Genomic DNA, 21,363 nt, shown 5'->3' with positions numbered 1-21,363 from the left:
AAACAATTTTAGAAGTTTCAATTTATTTCGAAAGGTATTTTTTTTTACCATCGGTAATAATTTAAATATTTTATCATATAAGCAACATATTATTTTGTATTTTCTGATTTTTGTTTTTATTAAATTGTCTTCGTGGTTTAATATTGCTTCATCGATATTTATCGTTTAAAAAATAATTTCTTTATATTATTTATGCAGCAGTCCCAGCAAAACATCATATTTATTATATTAAAATATGATACGACTATTATTTAATCAAAAAATTATTTTAATTAAATTATAATGAATAGACACCAAAATTGTTTGGAATATAAATTAATTTGTAATATTTTTGATATTATTTTATATAAATATTTTTATAAATAAACTATAAAAATTTTATATCAAATATTTTTATAAATAAACTATAAAAATTTTATATCAAATATTTTTATAAATAAACTATAAAAATTTTATATCAAATAATTTCACAAAAAAATTAACCCGAAATGTGTGTATAATTTCCATACGTTCATTTAATTTATCTGAAATGCATCGAAATGATTACCAATTAACATTAGAGGAACTTAAAGAAATTAATCGCAACTTTGATACATTTGATGTGGACAAAAAGAAAGAAATTAAAAACAAAGATTTAAAAGTATAATATAATTAATACACTAAATTCAATATATATAAAATAGTTTTTGCTAAGAGCTCTAAGATTTGAACCAAAAACTGAAGAAATTAAAAATATTATATCTAAACATGACAAAAATAAATCAGGTTAATATATGATTTAATTTTCACATAATATTATTTATATTAATTTTAGGCTATATTAAATATGATGAATTTGTTAAATTAATGGCTAAGAAGTTTGGTGAAAATGATACAAACTCTGAAATGACTAATGCATTTAAATTATTTGACACTCAAAATAAAGGTTCCATAATATTACAAGATCTAAAAAGGATAGCTAAGGAATTATGCATAAATGATATTGATGAAAAGGATTTAGAAGTAATTAAATCTTTTTTATTAATTTTCGTAATATAAAACTTCATCTAGGTATACCTTTTTTAGGCTGCATTATATTTTTTAGCTTTAAACATTTTAGAGGTTAAATCCTTCTTTTGTTTTACCTTTTAAGGACATGATAACAGAGGCTGACAAAAATAATGATGGAAAAGTTGACGAGGAAGAATTTTTAAAGATCATGAAAAAAACAGGATTATATTAAAGCAAAATAATTTTTTCTCTAAAATTTTTCATAATCATAACATCAACTAGGAGAAAAATCATGATACCCCCCCCCCCACCCTTACACATTATAAAATGCAATCTAAATACATTATTTCACTTGTATAATTTATTTATTTTATAAAAAAAACACAGTCAATAAAAATGAATATTATTTTGTACATATATTAAAACATTCAAAAGCTTTTATTCTAGGTATAAATATATTTAAAAATATTCTTATAACATATATTAATCGAGCATTTAATTTATGGCTAATGTATATATATCATTATATGATTAATGATAGTGAAGTGATAAATATTTTAACTATCGAAAAATTATTTACAAATTTTATAAATATTTAACTATCCATAAAATTCCCTATATAATTTAATATATTACACATATTTTGTTTTAATAAAAAGAATTATTATGCCTCAATTTTGCGTATAAGCTTTAGTGCTTCCATCAAATCTTTAACAACATAATCAGCCCTTTTCATAGAGGGATCAGCCTTAGTATCCCTATGATTGTACGATAATTTATATGCCTTTTCCCTTTCCTCATCCAAATTTGAGTGGAAAACGCCCGTTTGTACTAGTATCGTTTTACATTGAGTTACATGACTTGTATCTAAATCCTATTTAATTATTTTATATTCTTATACAATCTAATAAAATGAAAAATTGAGTATTTTTAGACCATAAGTAATAATATTTTAAAAATCATGACTTATAGTATCTTATCATCCAGCAATGAATGTCTTTATTTTAATTTAAACAACTGATATCAATAGCTATTTGTAGAAAGCCTTAAATAAATTTATGGGAGGGAAGTCACTCAAAAATTTCATATTTAGGACAGGCCATGCCTATGGTATAATGGATGGGCAGAAGTTTTCAGGGTGATGGAATCATTTAAAGCTAAAAAGGAACTAAAATTTAAGTGCTCATCTAATTAGAAATCTGCAAAATTATAAGATCTTGCTTTGATGTACGATGCTTTTGTAGTTATCCAATCACTCTTTATACAAGCAGATTATTTGTGTTTTACAAATGTTTAAGAAATATGCAAGGTTGCTAAGGAGGATAAAGTACTATTTAGTGTTGTTAATTGGTTGGTTGTGTGAAACTCAGGGTTTGGGTCTAAAAATCAGGGACTCGTGAACCATAACAAACCAACCAGTTCAGTTTTTATATTTTAGAAATGGAAATAATTTGAATATTCTCAATTATATAAACTTGCTCTTATAGTACTTACAGTTCCCGCAACACAAGTTTTTGTAGAAAAGGCCTTTTCCGAGCTAAAATTTGTGTTATTGTTACAATGAGCAAAAATGAATCCATTTATATTAGAAAATATATTACATATACGTTCAAATAATATATTTAAAAATGAGTATATATATTTTTTTTATATGTAATTCATAGATGCTTATAATAGAAATAAATTAGACAATGATGTTGCTTCAATAAAAAAAAATTTCTAACCGTAATAAACCTTTATAATTAGCTGAACTGAACCGAACCTTTATAAATTTTTTCTTTAGAACCGTAACCATTATAATTTTTTACATACTGAGTTATAAATAACGGTTTGGGTCCCTGCTAAAAATTGACTAAACCAGCTCTGAGCACAAACCCGAGCATAATTTTATAGTTGTTTTTTGTTGAACTTAGGAAAGTATATATGTTTAATATATATCCGAGAGCTAATCAAAAGATTTATTCATTAGGAGGACAAGCGTTTTCTCTTGATGGGCTAATATAATGGTTGGAGGGTCAGGAATATTTTTACCCACACAAAATAATATGGGATGGGTAAATTAATTATATCTTGACTGTAATCAAAATTATTATTCTAAGTGGGCGTTCTAGGTTTACAGGGGTCAGGAATACTTTTAAAGGCAAAATATTGATACGGGCATCAAATAAAAGTTAATTTAATTATATTTTGATTGTAATCATAATTATTATGTTAAGTGGGTGGATCTAAGTTTTGAGGGGTCAGGAATATTTTCATCAATTCAAAATATTGATATGAGTGTCAATGTTAAATAAAAGGTAATTTTATTATAATTTAATTGTAAACTAAATTATTATTCCAAGTGGATGTGGATGGGTATAGGTCTTTGGGGCTGGAATATTCTTTCATCACAATTTATCAATATGGATAGTGATGTTAATAGACTAATTTATTTTTTCTCCTTAGCTTTCACCTTTTCTGGTGGTAAGCTCCTTCAACATCTCTCTCCACTTTATGTTATTCATACAATCTCTTTTATCTAATTACTTCTTTATATTTCTCTAACTTTATGGTCCAATTGAAGTTTTGGCCTTCCTCTTCTACGTTTGCCTATCACTTTCAAACTCAACCTTATTTCCTTCTCATTGTGTGCCCATACCAACTAAGTCTGTTTACCATTAACATAGTCTTAATGGGCACTACCTTTAAACAACTTAGTATTCTTGTACTGTGCACTTTATCCTTTCTTGTTACCCCAGCAATCATCCTCAGCATTCTCATCTCCATAGTTTGTAGACTTCTCTCGTCTGATTCTTTGGTTGGCCATAGAATAGTTGGTTGTACTATGGAACTGTAAATTTTTCCCTTTAATTTGTGTGGGATTCTTTTGTCAAATAGCACTCCAGATAAAGATCTCCACTTTAACCACCTATGATTAATTTTACTCTTTATCTCTTTTTCTATTGTGCCGTTTGTTTGTATAGTGGAGCCCAAATATTTGCAGCTTTCAATTGCCGATATCTGACATTCATTTATATCAATACTCTCTGTTTCATCTCCTCCTATCACCATATACTCCGTCTTTTCTCTATTTATTTTTAGTCCGTGCTTTTCTAGGATATTTATCCAACTCACTAATCTTTCTTTCATTTCATCCTTGAATTCGGCAAGTATCACAATATCATCTGCAAATATCATATTCCACGGGATTGTTTGAGGTATAGACTGTGCTAATACATCTATTACTGTAATGAAGAGAAGTGGGCTGAGAGCCGACCCTTGATGAACTCCTTCGGCTATTGTGAAGCCTGCTGAAGTACCTGTTGTGCTACGGACCATTGTTGTATGGCCCATATACATATCCTGTATTATTCTTATATATTTTTCGGGAACCTTTTTGTGGCGTAGCGCGCACCAGATAAGTTTTCTTGGGATTCTATCGAAGGCCTTTTCTAGATCGAGAAAGACCATGTGTAGCTTTTTGTTCTTTTCCCTGTATTTTTCATTCATTTGCCTAATTGCGTGGATAGCATCAGCTGTTGATCTTCCAGGCATAAAGCCAAACTGAGTCTCTCCTATTTCGATTATGTCTCTTAATCTTTTTTCTATTATTTTTTCGTATAGTTTTAGACAGTGTGGCATTAGTTTTATGCCCCTGTAATTTTGACAATTGTGTGGATCCCCTTTATTTTTGAAGATAGGAACTAGATAGCTCTGCCTCCATTTTGGGGGAACCTCTTCATTTCCAAGTATTTTTTTTTACAGATTTGTGAGATGTATTCCATCATCTCCTAGTGCTTTAAGACTTTCTATTGGAATATCGTCTGGACCCCTAGCTTTGTTGTTTTTCATATGCTTGAGGCATGTGATTATTTCTTGTTCTGGTTATTGAAAAATATTTTAATTTGGATTTCGCGGCTATTCACGATCACGACATGAAATATATAAGTTTTATGATACACATGGAAGAAAAAAAATATATAACCTAAATATTATATATTTTATTTATAGTACACAAAAAAAATATTTTATTCTTTTATTTATATTATATATAAAAACTGAATTATTAAAATAGAATATACAAAATAAAAAGGAAAAAATAAAGAAAAGTAAATAATATTTTTTTCTTTCAATCAAGGCAAAGCAGGGGAGGTAGAAAATAAATAATATATATATATAATTTTTAAAAATCGTCTGGGCATATAAAAAATAAATTATAATTATTTTTACTCTATACTTCTTATTTTTTTTCTCGCTTTATATATTTATTTTTGATCATACATACTCCGTTTTCTTTAAAAGCCAAAACAAATCTTTTCCCCTTCAGGAATTCTTAGTATTTTATATGCATTAAAAATTTATATTCTTTTAAATTATCACAATTTATTCTCTTGTGAATATGATTTATTATGAGTTGTTTTTTATCCTATTTAAACTGGTTTTTCTGAAATTCGCACTTTTAATTTAAAATACCATTTATGTATTTTATTTTCCAAACTTTAAAAACTTATTTCTAAATAATAAATCATTTATTGTTATTATAATTATATAGCAAACATGTGAAATCTAAAAAATCATAAAGGATGTTTAGCATGAAAATTAATAAATTCTATTTATGGATCCTATACTCCCCCCTCGGTCAAACCCCCGGGTCTATGCTCAGAGCAGGCATGAGCACAAAATTGGTCGTAAATTTTACGACCAAGCAAATCAACAACACTAGTACAATTTATGGATTTCTCCTATAAATTTTAATGAGGGGTTTTAGCCCCACTTATTGCAGGCTTTTAGCCTGGTTACATTTTTTTAATAAAATAATTTGGGGTTTTCACTTTTTTAATAACTCATATTCCATTGACACTAGCTTTTCATTTATTTATTTTATTTACTTATCATAAGTAGTTTAAAATTAAAATCGGCCCTTCCTTCGCCTATAAAGTAATTAAATACATATACAATTCGTGGGTGTGGGCTGTGTTTCTCTGCCCATTCCCTTTTAATGAGCCCACAGACGTTTAAGTAATAGTCCTAGGACTATTGCGCGTACAAGTAAGTGAGGCTTGCCCACAAACGCGTGAAGGGCTCCTCATTTTTCTCCCCCTGATGGATTTGAGGAAAACCTAGCGTAGCTCTGTTGTACATAACAGGGTGAAAACGTTTTTGCCATGTATCACTTAAAATGCTCTTTTCTTAAATTTTGAATTAGTCATTATTTTAAAAAATTATTAATTCTTATTTTTCTGTGATATATTATATACATTTTTGAGGGCGAGAAGAGTGTAAAGGAGATGAATTTTTTTTATTTAACTTAAACTGATAATTAAGAAAACAGGCAAACAAAGGTATGTTTCCATGCTCCCTCCCCCTAGATAGGAATTTATAATAGAAAACGTTGATGACTAACAGCTTTAATTGATATGCAAAATAGGTAGATATTATTCCAATAATTTTAGTAATTAAATATGTTAATTTTTTTTTGTAATAACTGGCTATTCTATTTAATAAAAAAGTGGCGATCTTTTTTCTTGCTTCAAATTTGCTTGTAGCATTAAGTGGGATGAACAATAGAAAGTTTGAAAATTTTATTAGCACAATCCCATGAATTACGCAAGATGCTAATACGGGTTTCACTTAATTAACTTCATTATGACAGGTATACGAGAAAAACATATTCTAAAATAATTTGCATTCTCAATAATAACATTAACGGGTCCCATCATACCAGAGTTGTTAACGCTCCTTTTTAAAAGTAGCTAGATCCCGCTTCAAGTAATGGAGTGTCACTCCATAGCCGCACCTTTGATTTTCATTTTTTAGAAAGTACACGAAACAAAATCATATTTTTTTATCAAAAATTTATTTATATTAAATGATATATCATCTTTTATTAGCTTTTAAAAGTAATAATTTTCTAAATTTGAATCTAACACACCCACACTTCTCCCCTAAAACCTGTTTAGCAATACTAAACAGGCGCTCAACAGGAGCACTAGAGGGAAGCGGGGTATTGTATTTTATAAAAAAATTTTTTAATTTAGGAGATTTATCAAAAATAGTAATTTTGATATCATTATTTAAAAAATATTTGTCTAATATATTATCTTCCTGATGATCATTTTTGGAATCTAAAAAAATCTTCCAAATCATTGCAGGGTTCCTGAAATTTGTATTTTCGTTCCATATTTTGTGCACATTTTATCCATTCCAAATTTAATTTGAATGAAGGATGGATAATAGCAGCAATGACATTTTCATCATTATAAACATTTGAAAATCTGCAATAAAGTAATTTTAAATAGATAATTTAATTTTTTATTTCAATTTCTTCTTCTATGATGTCTGGATCCATAATATCAAAAACTATTTTTTATCATATATCTATAAAATGAATATTAATATGACTTACAACATTTTCCAAGAAATTTTCAATATAAAAAGAAAGAAAAACTTATGTTTAATATTTTAACTGATTAGATGAAAAACTAAGGCTCAACATTTAATATTGCATAATTTTAAAATAAAATTTCATTTTTTTTGAATTTTAATTAATAAATAAGATTTATTAATATTTAAAAAATAATTTAATATTATATATATTAAATTTATCCACTCCAGTCCTAAAAGGAGTGAATTCCTGCTCCCGCTCCTGATTTTTAAAAGGAGGGGCGCTAATACTAATTAAAATTTCTGTGCATAAAAATGCTTGTTGGGCCAAAGAAGCGTTAACAAAAACAAATTGAAAAAATTTCCAGATCATATTGATAATAAAATTAATTCATTTTGCCGATTGTAATATTTTTTATTCGTGTGTGTGTCTATTTATTAAATGCAAAAATAAAAAAATTTCGCCTAAAAATGTTTACCCGAAAATTTCGTTTCTATTTTTTTTCGCAGGAATTTCAGCTTTTTTTTAAAGGGAAATAGTGATAGAAAAAGATTTTATTGATGAATATATTTGGAATTTCTTATAAATTATCTTAACCCAGTTGATACGATTTTTAAATATTTTATATGAACACTAACCCTTTTGACAAGCCCAGAAACTGGATCATTTTAAAAACATAAAAGATTGCTTATATATTGTATATTTATTAAATAATTATACTTTGCGATTTCAATAAAATTAATTTATTTAATTAATTTAAAAAATATAAATTAAACCGATAATTGAGTCCAATCTACCAAATCGACATAATTTTTATCATGTAATAAATGTTGATAAGAGAAATCAGAATGTTGTGTGCGAGATTTTTCGATTTTCTTGTCGAGTAATTTGTTGTAAATATTACCTCCTACAATGTCGGATTCTATATTGTCACTTATTTAAAATGATATATTTTAATTACGAATATGTCTTATTTTTATATAGGTAGGAACGAGCCATTATATTTTAAATATTACATATTAAATACACAATTTTGCTATTTTATAATGCAAATCGCAAACTAATGTATTTATCTATTGATTTGCTTTTTTAATAGTTTAGTTTTTTTTCAAACCTTGACTATAGTGTAGCCAAAAATCATATTAATTATGTTAGGATATATCAGAGACCTGCAGAGGTACGATTTGCTAGGCCCGGCCCGGATCTTTTCAAACTATAATATATTTATTTTTAATTTTTATAGGTAATAATGGCAATTTAAAATATTGTTTTTAAAATATACGGCCCGGCCCGGGTTTTTTTTTAAAAAAATTCTGCAGATCTCTGGGATATATATTTGCTTAAACATAACTCTAGATCGAATTTACTTGATAATTACGCCATCTGGTTGTGGCTAAAAAAACAGTGGTTTAAAAAGGGTGCCAAAATAAATATCAACTATAGTCATAGTTATTTGTGGACGTGCTATTTTAAAAACATTAAATTATTAAGCCACTTTTTACCTATCAGCAAGGTAATAGTCCGATACCACTTGATACTCAATTTTTCAAAACTAGTGTTTTACATATTTCAAAATTACTTAAACTTGGAAAATAAAAATCGAGCTCTACCTAATTTTATTTAAATTTTTATATAATAATTTAGACTTATTTGAATGATTAATGGTCATATAAAAATTGTAAAGCAAGTATAGATAATGGGAAAATTAGATTTTTTATAATTTATTAGTGTTTCTTAATAATATCTTTATATTATTTTGTTTTGCTGGTTTATCTATAAGGCATGACTTAAAAGGAATAGTTAAAATGGGATTAATAGAAGCCAAGCGCCAAAAAAAATTGTATAACTTTTTATGTACCTCGATAAGGAAAGATGAAAAGCTAAATAAATAAAAATTAATTGCGCTATTGGCATCGGTAAACCTCTAATTATTTTATCTGACACTTGAACAGCGAGCTAACAATTAGATTTTTTAATCTGAATAAAACTTAACTTAAGCTTTACAATAATTTTATAAATTTGAATATAAATATACACCCTATAGCATATATTGTTTGTATATTGCTTGGGTTTGAATGATGATGCTGGTTAATTTTCTTAGCGTTTTCGTATAATATTTTTTCAGCGTATAGATAGTTTAACACGTTAGGCTTACCCAAAATAGCAGAATATATCAATTCTTTCCCAGTCATTTTCTTGCATTTTTAAAGAATAAAAATTAAATTGCATCAAAAAAATGTCAACACGATATTTCAATTTTTGAAAAATTGACAAATTTGGGAAATATTGTTCAACAAATAATTTTAAAATTATAAAAAATTTATGGTAAGTTGCATCACTTTTCCATATAAAAAATCTCGTTATAATTATAAAACAAAGGTTTTATATTTTATAAAAATAATATACTTTGTAAAGGGATTCCAGGCATGATAAAAAGGCGCCATGGCCAAGCCTAAATACATTACAAAGCAATAAAATATTTTAAAAACTAATATAAATTCCAAAACCTATTATGGTTATCAATAGTCACGGGTCCATGATGTTTTTAAATCATTTATATATTTATGCATTATTCAATATAATGATATTAATCTTAGTCAACGGGCTAACAAGATACATTTACTTAAAAAATGGCGGCTTAGAAAATTTACCACAAAAGGTATTGTTCAAATCTTTTTTTAAAAATTTATCTTAGGTCACTTCCGGGAAAATCGTTTTTCAAAGCGATTTCTACAAGCCTTAAGCAATTTGTCGAATTAATTTTTTTTTAAAACTAGTACCGACAAGAAATTCAGTCGCTTACATAAATTAGTCATTATGAAAATGTTAATAAAAATTTTTGTTTTTTTAATAATGATTATTAATGGTGGCAAATTTATATCATGACAAAAATTGAATTCGACAAATTATAATCCTTTGTTTGGAAATTTAAAGTTTGAAAAAAAAGACTTGTCTGGAAGTGGCCTTACATGATACCTTTTTATTTAATAAACCCCCTCCCCCATAAAGCTTGATTTAATTTTTTTTTCCATTTCTAAAATCAAACTTTCCAGAAATTTCCCAAGAAAGATTTTCATTAAATAATAGCATGGGAGACCAGGATATATCGAAATCGATGTAATTCAACCCATAAATGAAATTTAAATAGATAATAATATAAGTGTATGACAAAAAAAGCGAATAATAATAATTGATTCAATTTAACCTTGGGTTTTTCCATTGAGCCATCCATATAAAATCTGAGTTGCATGAAATTATGGGTATATGGGGATAAGGAAACATTTCGAATTTTTTATCTATATAACCATCTGTTAAAAGGACATCGATAATTAATTGTAGGCTCGTTTCCCAATTGACGGGCTCACCAAATAGTACAATTGCTTAATATTTTTTTAAAATTAATTAACATTTTAAGATAAATTAAAAATAAAATTTACCTTACCTTCAATTCTTGGCAAGATGCTTTTCATGTTATCCTTTACCTAAGTGTAATTTAAGTATTATAAATAGAGTATTTAAGTTTAAACATTTACATAATAAGGCAAGATAAAGGCGAAACGAATATGGTAGAGATCAGAATTACTATATTTCATTCAAAAAACATTCGAAATAGAAAGCATCCAATAGGCCCCTTGTGGAATTTTATATAGTTTTGGACTTATTTTTTCGGGTCCGACTCGGTTCCAAAATTTTTTTTGTTCGACCTATCCCAATACTTTTTCAAAGTTGTGTGTCTGATCTATAATAAAATTTTAAATCAAGATCCAAATCAGACCGAGTCCGAGAAAATCATATCCATGTTTTGGTGGGATCAGACAGGTCAAATCAACCATTTTATATTTTGATATTCTCTCTAACCTTACATTCAGTAGCACGGATTCGCAGTGAAATATAAAAAATATTCATTAGTTTTGATAATTAGCCACGAATTCGATAAAACTAGTAAATTCGTTTAAGCGAGAAAAAAAATGAGCAGGCCCAAGTTCGAACTTCTTGTTGACATAGGTCATAACTTATCAGCATATGAATCTCATGCTTTAAAATATATGGGGGTTCGGGTTCAGTGAAAAATCCATGAATCAAGTTTTCAGAGTTCGAGGTATAAAAAAAATAAGTACTGATTAAACTTACTTAAAAATAACATAAGCACCAGTTTTGTTTATTTATTTTTAAATTCATCATAAAACAATAAGTGAATGTTTTTTTAATTATTAGTTAGGGTTCGGTTAATATATGAGGAGACAGGTTTTGGGCGATGTAATTTGTACAATGTAATGTAATGGTAATTTTTCGATCGCGTGCCATGTATGTAACAACCATTAAAACTTAATAGTCAGCCCTTATGTTAAAAGTTATAAAGAAACTCGGAATCTATAATGAGTTGTCCACTTTTAGGATAAATTTCGTTTCGCGAGATTTTTATAAGATATTACTGTAATATAAATATCGATTTACATGATAGAATAATTTATGAAAATTATATTATATATATCCTGATGGATTAGGATTAGTATCTGTATATTATAAGCAGACTATGGATATATTCATATTTATTAAATATAAAAAGGCCTGATATGGTCTAGTGTTAGTGTTGTGTTTCAACGTGTTTATAATTTATATTATTCTTTGTTTGTACGATATAACTTGTTTATCATTTATATTTTTCTCTTTGTTTGTACAATATTCGTATATTACCATTTATATTTTTCTTTGTTCACTTATACCAACCCTGTTTTGATTTCATCTTCAAAACTGGTTCTAGCCAGTTTTCGAGATGGACAGGGACATGAAAATAATATTTGTTTATTATTGATTGACTGAAAAGGGGGACTATATAAAGACCTCAGAAAATGAATTGTGATCATTAAATATTTGATTTTGTTTTGTTGTTTATAATATGATATGAAATTGATGTTTTACTGTTTGATTACCAATTAAAATAAATTCGTGTTTCATTAATTTTTCGACTTAGTCCAGGTGATTCCATGACGAAAATCATATCCAAAACCGGCCCCCCGGTCTTCATCATCGACCATCCTGGACCCCCGAACATGGACAGTATCTTCCCTTCCCTGACGGTGGAATCCGTCTGTCCAACCATAACAGTTAGTATACATGATATGGCTAAGGTTTGATATATATAATACATAAATAAGATTGCTTTAATATAAAAATAAAATGATGGTAGCTTCTTCGTGGAATGATTTGTAAGAGAATTCGCGGTAATGGCAGTTTGTTCTGGTTCTTTTGAATTTGATAATTATTTTTTAACTATAATATTTAAATAATTTATAGAAAAATTAGATTAATAAATTAACTTTCTATATTTATAAAAACAAATATTTTTTTTTCCTTCCCTAATAATATTTCATAAATTTCGAGAATTTTTTGGACCTTTAGATAGACCAAATAAAAAAAAAGTCGTCTCAATATGTACCTGCTTATCAATTGTGAGAACAAAGTTGAAGTTATTCTATAAAGCTTGGATATGTTAAGCTTTTACATTTTTCCAGTAAGTCAGGACATTTCTTCTATAGTTATATTAAACTTTCCCCTTTTCTACGATTTTAACAACTCTTAATCGTCATCTGAATTTTTCGAACTATCATGAAATTAAATACTCTTTAAATTTCTAATTAATTCTCAAACACGGAATTCAAAATATGCTTTATATTTTCGGGTTTTAATTACTACCAAGGTTAATATAAAGAAATTTAAAGAACAAAACAAAGATCAATTTTTTTAAACTCAATATTCCATTTATATATACATATATGTAGAGAGAGAGAGAGAGATGGAATCACCAGGTCGCTTTCCGAAAAGCTCAATCCTTGCTGGATTCTCATTCAGAACTTAACAATTAATGATATATGCACTAACCGACTATTTTACAAATGCTTTTTGAATACAATAATTTTTTTAATAAATATTATCACCATTGTGGCAGTGTCGATCCAAACAAAAAATATATAAATAACAATTCCTTCAACACTTTTTTGGTAATAACTATTTTTTCTTAAGAATCCTTGGTTTTTGTTTTTATGACATTGAAAAATTTATTAATTTCATAAAATATAAAAAGTAAAAGTTTTTACAATAATAAAATATTTAAATCTTTTTTAAAAAAATAATCAAATAACATTTAATTTTCATCTAAACAGTAAAAATTAAATAATAATATAAACAATTAATTTTAATAATTCGATAAAGACATATATACTAACAGACGTGTGATCCTTTCATAGATCTCTATTCAGAATTATTAAATTAGAGTGAGGGTGATCTATATTTTTTCTTATTATTAATTTTGTAATCATTTTTGGACGTGGATTTTAAATGTCTTTATATCAAAGTTCTGGACTATTCCCCAAAAGCTGAACCCAAATTTTTTTCCTTTAGTCAATTTTTCTGTAACATAAGTTAAAAAAATTAGGTAACATCCAAATTTTATTTTGTTTTACTCCTAGTGTACTAAGATACAAATGTCCTATCAGTGACCCCTACAACGGTTCAATGTCATTCAGCGCGTATCTAAAATAATTGCTATTTATTATAAATTTATTAATATGAAAAAGGATCTTTAAATAGAAGTTATTTTGAGGGGTGGTCCTATTAATTAATAAAAAATTACAATTTTATTTACTAAGTGCCTAATACCAATAAAAATTTAATTATCAACAATTAAAATTAATTTATTAAACCAATATTTATGCCTTGATTTCTTTGATGGAGCAATTTACCAAGTTATAAGGTATGTTGGTGTTATTAAACGGCCAGATTAAGATTTAAGCCTAAATAATATTATGTAAGCCTGGATATTTTGCGCATATATGGAAGAAAGGTTTGGACACTATTTACCAAATCTCAAATCTTACGTAATATTATTTTGGTTAAAATTTTAATCGGGCCGATTTTAAAAATTTATTTAACTATTTTAAATGTTAATAATTTTTAAATGCGTTTATGAATAGGGTATATCAATATTTTCAATAACATTTTATAAATAAATAAGATAATTGTGCTTAATTCGTTTTTGATTATTTTTTAACATAATATTTATTTTTTAAAATAATTAATAGAATCTTTCAAGACAATATGAGTTTCAGTCTTAAATAAAAAATTATTTTTCAATAATTATTTTCTAGATTAATACAATCGTTGTTGGATATCATTAAGAAATACCAACTTCTATCATGAGGCTTCACTTTTGTTGATCCCTTACTAATAATTCTAAAAAATAATTTGATTTCTTTTGGATCAACATACCTTATAACTTGGTAAATTGGTCCACCAAGGAAATCAGGGTATAAATATTTGTATATTAATTTAATTTATTTTTTGATATCATTAAATTATTTAATTACGCTTTTGTAAATAAAACTAATATTTTTGTAAAAAAATAAATAATAAATTTATTAATAGAACCAACCCTCAACATGATTTCTATTTAATGATCCTCTTGTTTTATACTAATAAATTTATAATAAATTGCCACTATATTAGATACGCGCCAAATTGTCTTGCGCCAAAATTTCCGCGCCGTACTGACGGGGGGGGTCCTAAGCAACTGATTCTTAAAATTTGAATAGGGGTACTATTTTTTTAAATTTTATTTCATTTTTTGTTTTACCACACCCATCCATAACCAAAAGATTTCTTGTCTTATAAAATTATTTTTCTAATTTCAAAATATGCCCAAAAATATTAACCAAAAAAAAAGGTTACAGCATTTTATAAGAGATGATAAATGGACAGACCATATTAGAAAAATATATGGTGGGCTATTTTGATATAAAGAAAAGCTTTGAAATAGTAGCTTTTAAAAACATTATCAAACTAATTGCAGATTCGGACCTGTCCACAAATTGTATACTCAAAAATAGAAGAAAAAAGAAGGGAGAAAAAACAAAAAGGATTATAATCCAAATTATATTTTAATATATTGTCGTATAATACAAATATTCTCATTGAAACCATGGAAAATATGGTTATAGAAAAATTTAAAAAGAGATTGAATTTAATAGGTTCAATTATAGTTGATGGTACCATATGATTCGAAATCATAAGCAATAGTTTTGTTATTAAGATATATTGAAAATGGTAAAACGAATGGTCTTGATTTAAAAAAAATATAATATGCAAATTTAGTTCCATGAATCTACCCCTCGAATTCTTAGTTAAGCAAAGGTATTATAATGCTTCAAATTTGAAAGGAAGGATGATAGGAGTACAGGCTTTAATTAGAGCTGAAACCTCGAAGGAGCTTTTATTTGGTGCTATTGTCATGATTAAATCTCATTGTTCAATTATGCCAATTGCTAAAGGAACTAAGAAATGTTCTAGATATCTTATAGTGCGCACAAATTGAACGTTTTAACATAGCATTTCAAAATGCAAATAAAAAACGTAAAAGCAGGTATGTTTAAATTGAAAACCGTTAATTATTATTTTTTAATATGAAACGTTTACATTTAAAACTAAAAAAATGCTGTCCAATTTAAACGAATGCATTTAAAATGTATTATTTACGTTTTGAAACGCTGCGTTAGCTAAATTTGTACGGACTATTAGACGAGATTCATGTGTATTTCAATGGTGTAAATATATGCAGTGCTCAAAGCATGTCAGAGTGATGTACTGACAAAATCGCAATGATTTTTACGCATCAAGAATACCACTCGGTAATATTATCGTATTTGTTTAGATTTAAAATGCTATTTTATATTTATAGAAGCTGGTTATATCATATAAAGAAAACTATTGTAAATATTTTTTAACTATATAATACGTTAAGGGCAGTTTTGACAAATTTAAAGGATTCTGCCACTTCTACCATGGCTAGTGCTATTGTTCTTAGAATAAAAAAATTTAATTTTATTTTAACACTTTGTGTTTTGGATAAAATATTGTTGATAACAAGCATTGCTTGTATAAAATTGCGAACCATTTCGAAGGATATGTCTGATTAATTTGAGAAGTAAAATTTAAATTAATGATCTGCATCGGGCCTAATTTTTCAAGCCCGGCCCGAATTTTTTTAAAAACATTACCGGCCCGACCCGAATTTATTAAAATATAGAAATTAATTTTTATAATTACTCAAAATAAATGATATATGTTATATAGCGTCTAGTTTCTATAATGTTTTTATTTTACATTAAAAATTCAACATAAAATTGATAAATTTAGATGTATTAAAAAATTTCCAAAACCCGACCCGGCTAGAATATTTTTTTTAAATATTAGGCCCGCCTCAGCCCAAACTCGATTTATTTTTAAAAAAATGTTCGAGACGAGCAATGAAATTTTTAAAAACCTAATTTTTTATACCTAAGGTCGTGGCGGAAAAATCCGTTAAGGATGACATTGAAGATATCTGCCAATTTTACCCTTTAAATTCAAAAAAAATGTCTACGTTTCGAAATATTTATATTATGACTAAAACGAGGGATGTCATTATTATACATGACCTGTAGGTTAAAGAATCGAAAGATTGGTCAAATTCTGAGAATTATAGAAAATATTTATATTAATACATTATTTAGCTTCTTCTAGTGATGATGATGATAATTTTGAGACTTATGATTCAGACTGGAATTCGTTTAATTTACCTTATCGTTTACTTTAAATAATTTTCTGCTTTCCTTAATTTATCAATTTTATATAAATATTTATTAACCATTCCTACTACGTAATGCACTTCCGAAGATAATAAATAATTAACTGTCCTTTTGGAGTACTTTAGGGGATATTCGCTTCCCCTCAGAAAGTGTAGGGGCCACTGTTTGTTTAGCATTTTTCAAATTTTTTGACAATATAATTTCATGTAATAAAAATTAAGGGTGCAAAATTCCCTGGAATTTTCTAGTATATATTTTGGGAAATTTATATTTAAAAAATTGGGAATTATCCTTTTCAATATTCTCGGGAATATTCTCGCCTCAACACCTCTAATAAATTAGATATTAAAAGCGTTTTTTATTATTATTTATACAAAATAAACTGATACCTCATTCTATTTGATTGATGATTTAATTTGAACCCGAATCTCTCTGAAAATAATTTTTTAAATTTCCAAACTTGCAACAATATCGAACCCCCCCCCCCCCTTTTTATAAAAAAGGTAAAATGAACCCACACCAAACCTTGTAAAATTTTTGTTGGATCCAGAACCCTGCTGTATATTAACATTCTACTGTTCAATAATTTCTTTCACATTGAATAACCTACAGAGTTGGGCAGGGAATACAGTTTCTTTATAAAAAAAAATCTTAGATATAGATAGATACAAGTATTTTATTAAAAAATATAAATATCAAAAAGATACAATACATTTGTATTTTGTGCTAAATAAGATTATCTTAAATACATGTACTTTATAAAAAATATATCCATATGGATTTCCTACAACTGTCATAAAGGATGGTGTTACCCAACAATAAGAATGGAAAAAGACAGATGTATATAGAGAAATCAATATATATTTATTGCTTCAATGAGCTTAGATCAATTCCAAATAAATGAATTCAGTGGTGTATCTTTTCAAAAGAAAAGAACTATCCCAAATTGTTGTGAATCATATATAGAATTTTTTCCACAAACACGTACTTAAATAACTATAATAAAATATTATTTTGATATTATTTATATAAATATAATTAAAAAGCATACATTATAAAAAAAATTTAGCAATCAACAAATTGAAATCAACCAAATACTACTTCTATTCTACTATTTAGGACAATCCAAAATGTTAACATTGAAATATAAATAAATAAATTTATTCCACCCCACTAACTAAGAAAATAATTATTTTACTACAATGACTAATATATGGACAATAAATAATATAACAATATAGTTGGTGTGCCCAAAATAATAAAGAATATCAATTTTAAAATATAAAGATAAGACAAAAATAAACCAATGAAATCAATACAAGAATCCATGAAAAATATAATGTTAAAAATAAATATCAAATTTTAAAAGGTATAAAAAAAGGGTACCTGTCTTTTGACAAGGAAATTAAATAGAGGCAAAATTTGTTTAAATAAGTACACAAATATAAGTATGTTATTAGAAATTTTAAATAAAATAGAAAGTCAATTATTGGTATTACTGTCCAACTCTGACAATTGATACTTAAATCTTCTTAAGTATTTATTTCAAATATTCCACTAATATGTGACATCAGAAAATAGGGTGTTTAACATTTTCAGATATTGCCCAAATAAGTCCAATATTCAAAAATAAAATATGTCAATAGGAAATCATAATTAATTAATAAGATAGCATCTGTTGTCATAAGACAAATAATCTTGTAATAATATGAAAGAATGGTGGAGGAGTTATATTTTTATAAATTTGGTTTATTTTGAATTGATTGGTTATTTAACCTTGCAATAATGTTAAAAATTTAAACTGTAAGAAATAAACATCTTTGGTAGGGATGTACCAATATTTTTATCGGATCGGGCCGATATTTCATCCATTTTAAATATCGGTTATCGGCAAATATTATATAATTTTCCCCGATCTGATAAAAAATGGCGTTTTTAACAAAAAATAAAATATTATAAAAAGTTATATCTAAAAAACAATTTATTTTTATAAATAATTTTTATGTTTAATTTTTTAATAATATTAATAAACATTGTGTCATATTGTTATTTTTTGGGCAATATGTTTATAAAAGTGTGTGATAATCTCTTCAGAATCTGTTTTTAGTGAAATTGACAGTCCCCATTGCTGCAGACTGACCTCTGATAAATTGGAAATTTTTGTATTTCTAAAAAGAAATCTTAGATATATTTAAATATTTATTTCAAATTTCATAGTATATTTGTTTATTGCTTAATATGTAAATAGATTAATGTTATTACTTATTATATAAATAAGTGATATGAAATTTAACTATACCATAACCTATGTCATTTAAATATATTATAATGATCAGTTATAGTTTATATTCAATTCAATTCAATTGTAATTTTAAAAGTATATAAAATATTTTTATTATTAAATCACTTTATATAACATTAATCTATATACATAATAAGTAATAAACAAATATGTTATGAAATTTGAAATATATAATTAAAATAATATTTAACATTAATAAATAGAAGGTTTCTTTTTAGATAAACCAAAATATCAAATTTATCAGAGGTCAGTCTGCGGCAATGGTAACTGTCAATATCACCAGCTTCACAAAAGATTCTGAAGAGATTATTGCACACTTTTATAAACAGAATGCACAAAAATAATAAATGATCAGAAAATTTTATATAGGCCGATAACCGGTATTTTAAAATGGGTGAAATATTGGCCCAATCCGATATATAATATCGGTACATGCCTATAAAAATTAAAAAAACCATTGGTATCTTTACAGGATACAAAATTAGAATGATATCTAATCGGTAATCGGTCGATATCAATTTAATATTGGGAATATTGGATCGGCTTCCAAAAAGTAGTACGGTACACTCCTAATATTTGGCATAAGCAGTATATTGATTAAGTAAACTTTGAAGCATTTGTGATATTTAAAAAATTACCAATTCTTGCTATAAGTCTATTACATTTTTAGGTTATCATATTATATTTAAAAAAAATATTAATATATGGGGAAAAAAATAGTGAGTATTAAGAAATTAGGCTATATTTTAAGTTAGGTAAAAAGAAAGTCAGTTTCTTAGTGGCCTGACAAAAAATATAAATATATTTTAAATACTATAATTTCTCGTCTTGCATTTGCCATCATATCTAATAATGGATATGATTTTGAGAGTTGTTCAATTGTAATCAGGTTCTTAATACCCATTCTATAAAAATACTTAAAATTAACAGAAATTAACATTTTAAACATAGTTGCAATGTTTTCAATAGGCCCTTGTCCAGAAATAAGTGTATTTTTGGTAGAAAATTTTTTGAATAAATCCAATGGTCTATAACTCATTATAATTTGTGATGGGTTAACCTGATATTAACATTTTAAAATTAATTTAGAGTTCAACTAGTAAATAAAAGTACATGAATATCCAAAAGTTTAGTTAAATAATTAGATTTTTCTTCTGTAGAACTTGTACCTGAATTTGTTAGAAATACCAATGGTTGGTTTAATAATTTAGAAGAATCAATCATAGTTTCAAAAGCTTTTTTAGCAGGAGGAAGTACATCTCTACCTCGAGTAACTACCCCATCAATATCAATAAAAAGGCCGAATTGTTTGGATATGTAAACCTATAATGTCATATGTTAACTCAGATGATTGTAATTATTTACTTTTAAGATAATACTAGATTTGATTTTTAACAATTTACCGATTGTAAAATACATAACTCTCAAAACATATTGGATAATCTGAACTTACTTAATCTATCATAAAAAAGGTTAACGTTACCAGTCACTTGATTTAACAATTGATGTGAGGTCAAGAATAGATTATTTAAACAAACGATATTTTATTGGCGCTTCAAGCTAGTGGAGTCTCCAGGCCTTTGATAACTACTTTTACCTCCATACCTGAGCAGACAAAGAAAAATTTATAGTTATAAATATTATTTAGGCAACAATTTGTAAAATGCATTTATGTCATCTTACATAGTACTTTTCAATCTTGTCACGCGCTGACTAAATTGATGATTCAGTTCTTTGTCCTTTATTCAAATTATAAATTTTTGTTTTGTGTTATACCAGCGATATTTTATAAATAGAGATAGAATTTATGAAATAATATAATGATGTAAAAATAAAGTCCTCTTTACATGTTGCCCCTAGTGAGGATGAACTGATAAAAAAAATACTCATCTGTTTCACAAATATTTTTCGTAACATAAAAAATTCTATATAAGAAGGTCAAAAAAAAATATTTTTCATATTATTTGTTTCGATGTACGTTTTTAAAATTTTGAACATTCCCACGACGAGTTAAAGGGAATCCTTAATGTAGATTATTTTCGTGTACCTAATTCTGGCGACATATTTTTCCAATTCCATAGTTTGAA

At 26.5% G+C, this 21,363-nt stretch overlaps 2 protein-coding genes across 2 annotated transcripts; one reads left to right on the top strand and one right to left on the bottom strand.

The window, feature by feature from the left end:
- The first annotated feature begins 520 nt into the window (after nt 1-520).
- LOC135925578 (uncharacterized) lies at nt 521-1,657 on the top strand. Its single transcript, XM_065460978.1, has 4 exons — nt 521-640; nt 684-765; nt 815-1,002; nt 1,133-1,657. Exons 1-4 carry the CDS (start codon nt 530-532, stop codon nt 1,220-1,222), a joined length of 471 nt encoding a protein of 156 aa, XP_065317050.1. The 5' UTR covers nt 521-529; the 3' UTR covers nt 1,223-1,657.
- On the bottom strand, nt 1,472-20,757 carry LOC135925577 (haloacid dehalogenase-like hydrolase domain-containing 5). The gene is made up of 10 exons (XM_065460977.1): nt 20,642-20,757; nt 20,390-20,599; nt 20,224-20,336; nt 20,091-20,181; nt 10,797-10,836; nt 10,560-10,734; nt 9,761-9,806; nt 9,392-9,549; nt 8,131-8,287; nt 1,472-1,864 (listed from the first exon to the last, which is right to left on the bottom strand). The coding sequence occupies exons 1-10, from the start codon at nt 20,693-20,695 to the stop codon at nt 1,655-1,657; spliced, it is 1,254 nt and encodes a 417-aa protein (XP_065317049.1). The 5' UTR covers nt 20,696-20,757; the 3' UTR covers nt 1,472-1,654.
- Between the last annotated feature and the right edge of the window lie 606 nt (nt 20,758-21,363).

Source organism: Gordionus sp. m RMFG-2023, chromosome 2 (genome assembly GCF_954871325.1).
Source record: "Gordionus sp. m RMFG-2023 chromosome 2, tfGorSpeb1-WG-v2, whole genome shotgun sequence".
NCBI lineage: Eukaryota > Metazoa > Nematomorpha > Gordioida > Chordodea > Parachordodidae > Gordionus > Gordionus sp. m RMFG-2023.
The sequence above is the reverse complement of the archived record's forward strand: the minus strand, read 5'-3'. Positions and strand labels throughout refer to the sequence as shown.